At 52.1% G+C, this 13,305-nt stretch overlaps 1 protein-coding gene across 1 annotated transcript; it reads right to left on the bottom strand.

Annotated features, from left to right (window-relative positions):
- Window positions 1-5,614: 5,614 nt before the first annotated feature.
- Window positions 5,615-12,436, bottom strand: HAPLN4 (hyaluronan and proteoglycan link protein 4). The gene is made up of 5 exons (XM_049875846.1): window positions 12,393-12,436; window positions 11,444-11,561; window positions 10,825-11,187; window positions 8,559-8,882; window positions 5,615-8,093 (listed from the first exon to the last, which is right to left on the bottom strand). The coding sequence occupies exons 1-5, from the start codon at window positions 12,393-12,395 to the stop codon at window positions 7,702-7,704; spliced, it is 1,200 nt and encodes a 399-aa protein (XP_049731803.1). The 5' UTR covers window positions 12,396-12,436; the 3' UTR covers window positions 5,615-7,701.
- Window positions 12,437-13,305: the final 869 nt, after the last annotated feature.

The following is a 13,305-nucleotide window of genomic DNA, read 5'->3' on the forward strand; positions in this document are numbered from 1 at the left end:
CAAGCATGATGTCCTTCTCCAGGGACTGATGCCTCCTGACAGCATGTCCAAAGTATGTAAGACACAGTCTCGCCGCACTGGTGGTGTAGTGGTTAAGAGCTATGGCTGCTAACCAAAAGATCGGCAGTGGGAATCCACCAGGTGCTCCTTGGAAACCCTACGGGATAGTTCTACCCTGTCCTATAGGGTCGCTATGAGTAGGAATCGACTTGATGGCAATGGGTAGAAAGAAGCATGGCGCCTTTGAGAAACAGCAAGAAGCCCATCATGCCTGGAGCTGAGTCAGCAAAGGGGAGAGTGGAAGAAGGTGAGGTCAGAGAGGCAGACAACAGGCCACTTGGGCCACATGGGCTACAGTGAGGAGTTTGGGCTCTATTCTTAAAAGCAATAGTGGCAAACAAAACAAAACAAAACAGCAAGGTCAAAAGGTAAATGCCAAACTTGCTAACAATCGTTCAAATCAAAGATAAAGAACCGTTGTTGTTAGGTGTTGTCGAGTGGGTTCCAGCTCACAGTGAATGATCTTCAGCAAAGTTTTACTTGCGTATGATATTGTTCGATAATATCCGCATTCGGTGGGATCACCTTTCTTGGGAATAGGCATAAATATGGATCTCTTCCAGTTGATTAGCCAGGTACCTGTCTCCCAAATTTCTTGGCATAGACAAATGAGTACTTCCAATACTGCATCCCTTTGTTGAAACATCTTAATTGGTATTCCATCAATTCTTGGAGCCTTGTTTTTCACCAATGCCTTCAGTGCAGCTTAGACTTCTTCCTTCAGTACCATTGGTTCCTACTTATATGGTACCTCCTGAAATGGTTGAACGTTGACCAGTTCTTTTTGGTATAGTGACTCTCTGTAATCCTTCCATCTTCTTTTGATGCTTCCTGAGTCGTTTAATACTCCCTCCTTGGAATCCTTCAATATTGCAACTCGAGGCTTGAATTTTTTCTTCAGTTCTTTCAGCTTGAGAAATGCAGAGCATGTTCTTCCCTTTCGGTTTTCTATCTCCAGGTCTTTGCACATGTCATTATAATACTTTGTTTTCTCAAGCCACCCTTTGAAATCTTCTGTTCAACTCTTTTACTTCATTGTTTCTTCCTTTTGCTTTAGCTACTTGATGTTCAAGAGCAAGTTTCAGAGTCTCTTCTGACATCCATTTTGGTCTTTTCTTTCTTTCCTGCCTTTTTAATGACCTCTTGCATTCTTCATGTATGATGTCCTTGATGTCATTCCACGAATCATTTGATCTTCGGTCATTAGTGTTTAATGTGTCAAATTTATTCTTGAAATGGTCTCTAAATTCAGGTGTAATGTACTCAACGTTGTACTTTGGCTCTTGGCGACCTGTTCCAATTTTCTTCAGTTTCAACTTGAATTTGCATATGAGCAATTGATGGTCTGTTCCGCAGTCGGCCCCTGGCCTTGTTCTGACTGATGATAGAGAGCTTTTCCATTGTCTTTCCCCACGGATGTAGTCGATTCGATTCCCATGTATTCCATCTGGCGAGGTCCATGTGTATAGTCGCCGTTTATGTTGGTGAAAAAAGGTATTTGAAATGAAGAAGCCATTGGTCTTGCAAAATTCTATCATGCAATCTCCGGCATTGTTTCTATCACCAAGGCCATATTTTGCAACTACCAATCCTTTATTTCCAACTTTCACATTCCAATCTCCAGTAATTGTCAATGCATCCTGACTGCTGTTCGATCGATTTCAGACTGCAGAAGTCACTAAAAATCTTCAATTTCTTCATCTTCGGCCTTAATGGTTGGTGTGTAAATTTGAATAATAGTCATATTATCTGGTCTTCCTCATAGGCATGTGGGTATTATCCTATCACTGACTGCGTTGTACTTCAGGATAGATCTTGAAGTGTTCTTTTTGATGATGAATGCAACGCCATTCCTCTTCAAGTTTTCATTTCCGGCATACTAGACCATATGATTGTCCAATTCAAAATGGCCAATACCAGTCCATTTCAGCTCACTAATGCCTAGGATATCAATGTTTAGGCATTCCATTTCATTTTTGATGATTTCTCATTTTCCTAGATTCATACTTTTTACATTCCAGGTTTCGATTAATAATGGATGTTTGCAGCTGTTTCTTCTCATTTTGAGTCATGCCACCTCAGCAAATGAAGTTCCTGAAAGCTTGACTCCATCCACATCATTAAGGTTGACTCTACTTTGAGGAGGCAGCTCTTGTGCTGTCGTCTTTTGAGTGCCTTTCAACCTGAGGGGCTCATCTTCCGGCACTATATCAGACAATGTTCTGCCGCTATTCATAAGGTTTTCACTGGCTAAATCTTTTCAGAAGGACTGCCGGGTCCTTCCTCCGGGCCTGTCTTAGTCTGGAAGCTCAGCTGAAACCTGTCCTCCATGGGTGACCCTGCTGGTATCCAAATAAAGGCGGCATAGCTTCCAGCATCACAGCAACATGGAAGCCTCCACAACAACAAACTGACAGACTAAAGGACTGTTGTTGTTGTTGTTAGATGCCGTCAAGTCTGTTCCGACTCATAGCGACCCTGTGCACAACAGAATGAAACACTGCCTGGTCTTGTGCCATCCTCACAATTGTTGCTATGCTTGAGCCCATTGTTGTAGCCACTGTGTCAATCCATCTCATTGAGGGTCTTCCTCTTTTTCACTGATGCTCTACTTTACTGAGCATGATGTCCTTCTCCAGGGACTGATCCCTCCTGACAACATGTCCAAAGTATGTAAGACGCAGTCTCGACATCCTTGCTTCTAAGGAGCATTCTGGCTGTACTTCTTCCAAGACAGATTTGTTCGTTCTTTTGGCAGACCATGGTATATTCGATATTCTTTGCCAACACCACAATTCAAAGGCGTTAACTCTTCTTTGGTCTTCCTTATTCATTGTCCAGCTTTTGCATGCATATGAGGCGACTGAAAACACCATGGCTTGGGTCAGGCGCACCTTACTCCTCAAGGCGACATCTTTGCTTTTCAACACAACTAGTTGCCTTTATATATATATATATATATATATATATATATATATATATATATATATATATATATATATATATATATATATATGTAATATGTATATAAAATTGTACTTTAGATGAAGGTTTACAGAACAAACTAGTTTCTCATTAAACAGTACACATGTTGTTTTATGACATTGGTTAACAGCCCCATGACATGTCAACACTTTCCCTTCTCAACCTTGGGTTCCCTATTACCAGCTTTCCTGTCCCCTCCTACCTTCTAGTCCTTGACCCTGGGCTGGTGGGCCCCTTTAGTCTGGTTTTGTTTTATAGGCCTAATCTTTAAGTGAAGGGTGAACCTTGGGAGTGACTTCATTACTGAGCTAAACGGGTGTCTGGGGGCCACACTCTCAGGGGTTTCTCCAGTCTCTGTCAGGCCAGTAAGTCTGGTCTTTTTCTGTGGTTAGAACTTTGCTCTGCATTTATCTGCAGCTCTGTCTGGGACCCTCTGTTGTGATCCCTGTTAGAGCAATCAGTGGTGGTAGCTGGGCACCATCCAGTTGTACTGGACTCAGTCTGGGGGAGGCCATGGTAGTCGTGGTTGGTCTATTAGCCCTTTGGACTAATCTTTCCCTTGTATCTTTATTTTTCTTTGCCTTTATAATTTTACTGTTTATATATTAAGGCAAGTAGATAAAAGACTAGTTGTCTTAATATATAAAGAGCTCCTAAAAATAAATAAGAAAAAGGTTAATAATCCAGTAGCAAAATGGGCAAAAGGATATGATGAAAAATTCATAGCAAGGAAATACAGATGACTCTTAAACTAAACATATGCTTAACAAAACCACACATTTTTATAAGAACACCAAGATAAACAAGGAAGGGGACAAAAGGGGGGTAAACAAATCTAACATAAGGGGCCTTTTTATAATCGATGATGATAATATGCCTGAGCTGAGAAAAGTTTATGATTTACTCAGCCCCTGCTTCTAAGGTCAAAGTGGGGTGTGTTAGGGGAAGATGTTCACCTTGACATATAATAAGAATTGCAAATGGCAACCACATTGAGATACCATTTTTCACGTATTGGTTTGGCAAAAGTAAGAGAGTGATAACACTATGCTGGTGAGAATATGGAGAAACAATAATGGTGAGGATATAAATTGGTCTCACCTCTAAGAAAACTTAACTTGGAGGTCACTATGTTGTTGTTGTTAGCTGCTATCAAGTCCATCCCCAACTCATGGCAACCTCACGCACGATGGAATGAAAGCTACCCAGTCCTGAACCATTCACATGATTAGTTGTGATCGGACCCTTGCGATCCATAGACTTTTCACATGCTGATTTTTGGAAGTAGATCACCAGGCCTTTCTTCCTAGTCCATCTTAGTCTGGAAGCTCCACTGAAACCCAGAATCAAAACCACACACAAGCCTCCACAGACAGATGGGTGGTGGCTACACATGAGGTACATTGACTGGGAATCGAATGTGGATCTACCACATCGAAGATGAGCACTCTCTCACTGAACCGTCATACCCCTAGGGCAGCTGTAACAAACTACCACAAACTGGGTGGCTTTTATAAGGACAGAAATGCATCGTCTCACTGTTTTGGAAGCTGGGATTCAAAGTCAAGGTATCAGCCATGTGATTCCTCTGGAGGCTCTGAAGAAGAATCCATTCCACTCATAGTGGATAAGGACCCACCCTACTCTAGTATGACCTCACATTAACTGATAACATCTGCAAAGACCCTATTCCCAAACAAGGTCACATTCACCAGGTACTGAGGTTAAGACTTCAACATACTTTTTGTGGGACACAATTCAACTCATAACCCACCCTTTACCATTCCCCTATTCAAGGAAGCAGAGACCCAGCTGGAGCCCTGGAAGCCTAACCACAGGGGCTAGACCCCTGACCCCTTCAGAGGAGGGTCCAAGTCTCTAGAAGTTCTGTCTGGTGCAGTATTGAAGGAGCAGCAGTTACACAATCATCCCACTTCTACAACCAAATCGAGTTGTTAAACCTTTTTCTCTCCTGGCTTTGTATCCCAGAAACTTTCTGATACTCCTCTGCCCATACTTTCCCTCAACGCCAGGGAAAATTCGCAATCTTACTGCCTTCTTTAACTGATTTTTACAAGTCGACCACCAGGCCTTTGTTTCTAGTCCATCTTAGTCTGAAAGCTCACTGAAACCTGTTCACTATTCCTGGCAACAGACCAGCCTCCACTGCCAGATGGGTGGTGCCTGCACAGGAGGTGCAGTGGCCAAGACTTGAACCCTCCACTCCTACCTGAAGGGTGAGAATTCTACCACTGAAGCGCCAATGCTTCCCTCACTGCCTTCCTGATGCCTTAAATTCCAAAGCTCCTCATCCAGTCTCACACATTTCATGCCCTGGGTGTTGAGAAGCACAATAGCCTGCAGGTCTGAAAAGGGGCAGACCCCATGAGGGGGTCTCAAGGGAGAGAATGGAAGCAGTATGCGGGAGGGGAGAGAAAGATCAGGTAGGTGAAAGGGACTCAGTAGTGAAGAAACACACTTCCTAGCCACACCATCACTAAGCACACCTGGGAGGTATTTTGTCCACCAAAGTGCATTTATTAAGTAATTACCCACTCGCGGCCCCTTTCCTCATTCATCAAAAAAAAAAAAAAAAAAGATTTATCGTGCCCCTGCTGTATGCTTTGTACTCACGGGACCTCAGAACAGCCCTGATTGAAACCGCAGTGCAGAAGAGGAAACTGAGGCTCAGAGAGGCTTTGTCACTTAGTCACACAGTGAGCAAGAGAAGGAATAGAGTCTACCTGGTTCCAAAACCCAGGTGGTTTCCCAGAGATGGGTGTGACAGTAAGCGTGGCTTCGGAAGGATCTCAGCATGACTCCTGTCAAGACTTCAGAACTGGGTTCCCTGTGGCTGGGTGGCCCCAAACCTGGCTTTCAGCACTGGAAGTATGGCTGCATCCTGGCTTCCTAGCACAGATCACCCCTTAGACCCCGGAGCTGGGGTGGAATTTCAGGTTCAAGGGTATTTCACGCCCCTTCGGTGTCTAAAGAGGGAGTTGGGAGCTCACACAGGGAATGAGAGGAGCTCAGTGGGAGGAAAATGGGGCTTCTGCTTGCACAGCTCCGGGGGCTGAGCTCGCCTTTTTCTTCATCTGTACCATCGTGATGCCTGTCTGGCGGGTGTTGCAAGGAGCAGAGTGGCAGGTGTCTCGTGCACAGCTGCTGTCTGGCAGGTAGTTAGCGATCAAAAGGATGGTGGCCAGTAGCCCCTGAGTCCAGCGCTATCTGTGGAGGCTGCATGAGGCAGAGGCACACCTGCAGGACACCTGGAGAAGGGTCAGTCTGCATCCCCAGTGAGAGGCACCCCTGACACTTACCCCCATGAAAAGTTCCTGACAACAGGCAGGCAGCTGTCATGGGGAAGACCGTGACAGTCTCCATGGCAACACCTTGGCGGGGCAAGGCCCTGTCAGAAGGGAAAGCGTAGGGGGACAGGTGTTCTGTTATCTCAGACACCAGAGTTTGGTCTCCATGGTAACGGCTGTGGGGTCCAAGCCACCTGGAGCCATACTTGGAGGGTGGAGTTGCTGGGGTTGGGTCTGGGGGGAGGGGCACCCTGTTTCCATGGTGAGACTGGAGAACCGGAATGCTGGGTCTCCTTGGGGGGAGTGTGGCCACTGTGGCATTTAGGGACAGCTGGAAGTGGAGCTTGGGGGTGGGGGCCGGTGAGATGAGAAAAGTGTGGTATCCATAGTTACAGCTGGGGGAGGGCCGCGCAGTCTCCATGGGTGGGGCTGCTGCAGGAGCGGGGTCTGTGTCTCTAGGTGACAGGTAGAGGCTGTGCTGTTCACCTTGGTAACAGTGGAAAGCGGGGCAGCTGGTCTCCATAGCAACAGTGATACATCTTATGGGTCTGTGGGCCCAGAGGTGGGGATGGTCTCTTTGGCGACGGCCGAAAAGCGGACAGGTGGGGCAGATTTACTCTCTTTCCAGGGAGACACCAGGCAGGAGCCCTGACTGGTGACCCAGCGAGTCAGCTGGGGGCTAGTCAATCAGTCTTTTCCGATACAGCTGAGGGAGATCTCCAGAAACTGGAAGGAGTGGGGCTGTTCTCCAGGGTAACCTGGGGGCGTGACCTGTTACCCCAAATCTTACGGAGACTAGCGGAGGAGATGAGAACCCAGTCTCCAGGTCACTGTTGGGGAGGGGGCGTGCAGGAGCCCTTCCTCTTCAGGTGACCACAGGGGCATGGCCACCTGGGAACCCTGAGGTTTCCATTTTCTCTTCAGGTGACCTGGATGGGGGGAGTTCGATGTCCAGGTAACTGAAAGGGGACGGGTGGCTAGTGTCCAGATGGTCACGAGGGTCCAGCCTCCAGGTAACTGCGGGGGCGGGTCCGTTTCCAGGTGACCTTGGGAGGCAAGGCCAGTCTTCAGAAGACCACATGGTCTCTTCTGTAGGTCTCCAGGGGCCTCAGGGCCGTGGCCCGTCTCTCCCGAAGAAAATCGGGGTGGGGGGGAATGGAATGTTTAGGGAACCTCGCGCAGTGCGGTCAGTCTCCAGGGGACCTCAGGCGACATGTTCCGTCACCAGAAACTGCAAGGGGCGTGGTCGGACTCCAAGAACCGCAGGTGGCATGGTCAGCATCCAGGGGACCCAGGGCACTCGGGCAGCCTCCAAGCGCCCCAGCTGCCCCCTCCGTCCCCGCCGCGCCTAGACGCGCAGTGGTGACCAAGCGGCGGGGTCTCGTGCTCCTCCAGCCCAGCCGCCGCCGCCGGCCCAACCCCAGCCCCACCCGCCTGGCGCGGGGTCGGGCGCTCCAGGCGCGCGATAGCAGTAGACGCCAAAGAGGCGGCGGGCGGCGTCAGGGAAGCCCAGGCTGCGCACGCCAGGACGGCTGCCCCCGCAGCGAGCACGCGGGTTCACGATGGGGTAGCGTGCGCTTCCGTCAGCCAGCCAGCCCGCCGTGCAGCGGTCCAGCAGCTGCAGCTTCCACGCGGCAAACAGCTGCCCTACCTTGGCCACCGCTGCGCCGCGCGCCGCGCACGCGCGCGCCGCCCCTGCGAAGGGCACGGGCCGCAAGGGCTTCAGGAAGAACACGCGCCCTGCGGGGAATGGAGAGGTTGTCAGGACCGCGCGCGGTACCCCAGGGCGGGATTCTGGGCTGGGGACTCAAGACCCCCCCCCCCTCCACACACACACCTACATCCCGGGATCTCGGCCTCACAACCCAGGAACCCCTTTGCAGCCTGGAATCACAGCATCGGAGTTCAGGACGCCCTTTGCAGTCTGAAACACCGGCCTCGGGATCCTGGACTCCTTTTTGCACCCTCGGTACCACAGCCTCGGGATTCAAGACCTACACACCTGCAACCCGGGACCCGGCCTCGGCCAGGACAGTTTTAGCGCCAAGTAACGTTTGACTGCCGGATATGGCAGTCCTGGGGACAGGACTCCTGGTCAGGCCTGCTGAGGGCGGGGCCTCCAGAGCTGGGCAGGGACTCAAACTCTAGAGGCGGGGCCCGGGCATGCCTGGATAGGGGCTCCTTGCGGGGGCGGGAGCTACGCACCCGGGAGGTTCGAAGTGAAGCAGAAGGCATCGTAGCGCTCCTCCGCGTTATGTCGGTAACCGTAGTTGCGCACGCCCCCGGAGGTGCTGCCGCCGGCACCGGGGCTCACGGCCCCGCCACAGGGCTCACGGGGCTGGCTCACTGGGTACTGCACGGAGCCGTCGCGGAGCCAGCCCGCGTTGCACCAGTCCAGGCCGTCACGCCAGGCCGCGTGCAGCTGCTCGGCCGAGGCCAGAATGCCGTCCTGCTCGGCGCAGGCGCGCTGCGCCTCGGCGAACGTCAGCTTGTAGCGGCCCCCACGGGGGTGATAGGGGAAGACCACGCCTAGGGGACGGAAAGGGGTCAGCCCGGGTCCCCAGCCCGCCCATACGTACCTCACAGAGGAGGAAATCGAGGCACAGAGGCATTGTGTGATTCTTCCATCTCGGGTCTGGTCTCAGACCTGACCACACCCTTCCCCATCTCACATGCCCTTCCCCAGCTCACGTGCCCTTCCCCAGCTCACACGCCCCTTGACTCCCCTTTGTTTTAAGCTTGGGATTCTCTTAACCCTTCTCCTTAACACACTTAATCATGTCCACCCCTTTTCTATCCCTAGAGACCTTTGTGCATGTTGTTTTCGCTACCTGGTTCATCCGTTGAACTACTGCTCATCCTTCAAAACCGAGCTCTCATAACCCTCCTCCATTTAGTTTTATATGCTTTTCTCTGTGTTCTCCCAGCACAGGGTTCTTCCCTCTGGTCCAGCCCCGACATCAGGGAACTAGGAGTATCTGCCCAGGGTTGACTCCCCCACACTGGGAACCCCTGGAACGCTGGTCCTGGGTGAAAACTCCTTTTATCCCCAGCATCTCCAGAGGCAATACCAATTGGTTTCACTTTCACTTTCCCTTCTTATGACCCTGGAATGTAACGCTCATTAGACTCGCAGTCAACTCAGCTTGCCAGAGTTCTGGCTGGCTGTGTTTGAGGGGCAGGGCTTGGGGGTGAACTGGATATTCTCAGCACATGCCTGGCAGAGGAAGACTGGGTCTGAAAGATTTGGAACCTGACAGACCATGTTCGAATCCCAGTCCTGCCACTCACTAGCGCACGTCCTACGAAGGCTCAAACCTTTCTGAGCCAGATCCCCATCTAACTGGTAATAGCAACTTCCTCAGAGTTGTTGGAAAAATTAAATAAGAAAAACCAGAGAGCCCTTCAACTATGAACCTGGCACACAGAAAACAGCCAACACAGGAGAGCTGCTGCTGCCGCTACTGTTGTTTGCCACCTTAACAAAGTTGGGCTCTCCAGGAATGTTTTAAGGTGGACCGAGGAAGGCAAACCAGGTGGGAGAGAATTCTTCAGATAGAAACCCCACCTACGAAATCCAGGGCCAGCCAATCAGAGCAGTCCATTTCCTAGCCACAGTGATTGGCTCAGATATGGGCACATGATTCAGGATGGGCCAATGAGAGACAACTCTGGGACTCTAGCTGGATCTCCTAGGAAAGTGATTGCTAAGCTGGGAAGGGGAAGCCTGGCGCTAGTTTTTGGTTCCTCAACCCTGGTGTCCTGGTGGTTAGGTGCTACAGCTGTTAACCAAGAGGTTGGCAGTTCAGATCCACCAGGCACTCCTTGGAAACTCTATGGGGCAGTTCTACTCTGTCCTATAGGGTCACTATGAGTCGGAATCGACTGGAAGGGGCAGTGGGTTTGGTTTGTTTTTTTAAGGAGAGATCTGCCTGAGGGGGAAGGCCGCCCAGGGTGAGAATCTGGATTAAAGTTTACCCTACCCCAGGGTTTCCCACCCTTGGTACTAGGACATCACGGACTACATAATTCTTTGCTGTGGGAGGCTGTTCTGGGCATTTTAGGATGTTTGGCAGCATTCTTGGCCTTGAGCCACTAGATGCCAATAGCAAAGCCCCCCAAGTGTGACAACTGAAAACATCTCCATACTTTGCCAATGTCTCCTGGGGAGCAAAGTCGCCCTTTTCAAGAACCACTGCCCTCTGTACTCCATGGAAAAAAGCAAACCATAGCCATCCAGTCTGATTCCAACTTATAGCGAACCTATAGGACAGGGTAGAATTGCCCCATAGGATCTCCAAAGAGCGCCTGGTGAATTCAGGCTGCCTACTTTTTGGTCAGCAGCCATAGCTGTTAGCCACTATGCTACCAGGGTTTCCCTACTCCATGAAGCCTCTAAATTCCTTCGGATAGCTTGAAGTGGTTTCTATCCTTTACAGCCCCCTTTTGCCCCTCTCCTTGGGCTGGTCACCTTCCAGGTCAAGCTTGACCATGCCGGTGTCATCCTCTAGCTCGTTGGTGACCTCGCACTCGTAGCGCCCATAGTCCTGCAGCGTGACGTTTCTGAGCACCAGCGAGGCGTCCCCGGGCCCGTCGCCCTGCAGCTCGGCCCGTCCACGGTAGCTACCGAACGCCCTGTGCTGGGGACCCAGCGCCACGAAGACGTCGGCAAAGGCCAGCGGGTCCACCACCTTGGTCCACTTCAGGCGGACGTCGTCGTGGCCGTGGGCTGCTGCTTCGTAGTGGTAGCGGCAGGGCAGGACGATGGTGCCGCCCCGATGGCTGACCACCTGACCAGGAGCCGTCTGCACCACCACCGAGCCTGATTCGCCCTCTGCGGGCCACGGAGAAGCGATCAGGGGGGTGGGACTGGGGGCGAGGCTTCGGGGAGAGGGGCCCTGGGAGAGGATGTGGGGGACCTGAGGGATAAAGGGGCTGCAGAGAGGGCTGGGAGCGGAGGTGGGACCGTGGCCAGCACTAACGCCCCACCCCCACCGCGCACCGGGGCTCACTCTAGGCCCCAGTCTGGAGGGGTCCCCTTGGGGGCCCCTGCAAGACTAGCGAGACCGCGCCCAACGGCCCAGACTCACCAAGCACGTGCACGACCTTCTTCCGGCCGCGTTGCGCCTCCGCGGGGGCTATGAGCAGCAGTAGCCCCCAAGCCGCGGCCCAGAGCATGCCGGGCCCGAGGGCGGCCGGGGCACACACCTGGGAGACAAAGGGACGCAGGCTGGCCTATGGCGGCCCCGTCCAGGCTCCCGCCCTTTTTGCCCATCGAAGGACCAGCGCCCTGGCCGTTCTGCCCTGCGGCGAGGACCCAGCTCGTGCTAAGCACCCCCTACCCTGACCAGGGTTCCTGAGGACTCCCTGAAGAGAAGGCTAAGACCCCCACGACCCCTGGCACGCTCACACCTTGGGCCCGAGCTTCCCCCTCCCGCAGTCTTTCCCCGGGGTCCCCCCAAGTCACTCGGAACCCAGCCCCCTCTCTCTCCAGCCCTGGCCTGGGGCTGCGGGGGGAGGAGCTGGAGCCGCGGCGGCGGCAAGGTTATCCGTGCGCCAGGAGACTGCAGCAAACGGGGCCGGCGCGGGGTGGGGGGGGGGGCAGAGATGGAAAGAGGGAGAGACAGAGACATGGGGAGAGTGAGAAACACACACAGAAAAGGGGAGGAAAGAGGGGGAGAGACAGAAGGAAGGGAGAGACAGAGAGGGCAAGAACAGTCCAGGGACAGAGGGAGAAACAGAAGGAAAGGTAAAGATAATGGAGAGAGTTCAAGAGGGAGAGAGACACGGAAAAGGGGAGGAAGAGGCACAAGGATACAGAGGCAAAGAGACACAGAAAAAGGGAGAGATGGAGAGAGGGGTAGAGAAAGAAGAGAAAAAGGGAGAGACAGAAAGGGACGGAGTGAGGCAGACACAGAGGGAAAGAGACTCAGAGGGACTTAGATCTAGAGACACAGAGAGAAAGGACAAGAGAGACATAATCCAGAGAGGGAGAGACCGAGACCTGCTCCCTGTCGGTCCCGCAGCCCCCCCACTTACCATTCTGCCTGCGCACCCGTCCAGGCACTCAGTGCTCCGCACACCCAGGAAGGACTGAGCAGATCCTTGCAGGCAGTGCAATCCCGGTGTCTGCCTGCAAGGGGAGGAGGGAGGGAGGCAGGTGGGGGGGCGGCGTTAAAGGGAACGCAGTGTCATGAGTTCCACGGAGGGGTGGCCTGGGGCGCAGGCTGTGGAAGGACCCTGCTCCACAGTGAGTACACAGCCAGGTCCAGGCACCTGATGGCTGACACCAGTTTACCCATCTTTACAATGCGGGAGAGGGGTCTTCCCTCTTGGATATCCTGTGTGGTTAGGGGGCTCAGTGACCCGGAAAAGGGGCTTGGCCTGAGAGCCTGTTTGTGTCATTGGGTGACCATCCCAGGGACCTTGGTTCTGGCACCCAAAAGGTGTTCACTCTGCAGGCTGGGGACCCCCACAAGGATCACACACCTGGCAGACATGGCCTGGGGCGAGGCGGGTAGAGGTGGCTTGCCATGATAAATCAAAAACCAATTCTGCCCCTTGCTCTCTGAGGAAACTTAGAGATGCTTGAATTCTCTGACCCTCAGTTTCCACCTCTGGGAAATGGGGTGCTGACTCTTTGGTGAGAATACAATGGCTAGATATATAGTAAACCTGTTACTATCAAGTCCATTCCAACTTGTAATGGTACTATAGGAGAGAGTAGAACCGCCCCTTGGGGTTCCCAAGGCTGTAATCTTTATGGAAACAGACCGCCACATCTTTCATCCTGGAAGACCTGGTGGGTTTAAACAGCTAACCTTTCAGTTAGCAGCCCAGCGCTTTAACCACTGCACCACCAGGGTCCTAGATATATGAAAACCAAAAAACCAAACCCGTTGCTGTTGAGTCGATTCCACCCTATAGGACAGAGAATTGCCCCATATGGTTT

Source organism: Elephas maximus, chromosome 3 (genome assembly GCF_024166365.1).
Source record: "Elephas maximus indicus isolate mEleMax1 chromosome 3, mEleMax1 primary haplotype, whole genome shotgun sequence".
NCBI classification, from domain to species: domain Eukaryota; kingdom Metazoa; phylum Chordata; class Mammalia; order Proboscidea; family Elephantidae; genus Elephas; species Elephas maximus.

Coding starts and splice junctions, on each gene's coding strand:
- HAPLN4 (XM_049875846.1), bottom strand. Junction 11,188..11,443: donor GAAGGTCGTGCACGTGCTTG/GTGAGTCTGGGC, acceptor CGTGGCCCGCAG/AGGGCGAATCAGGCTCGGTG. Junction 8,883..10,824: donor GGTCAAGCTTGACCTGGAAG/GTGACCAGCCCA, acceptor TCCGTCCCCTAG/GCGTGGTCTTCCCCTATCAC.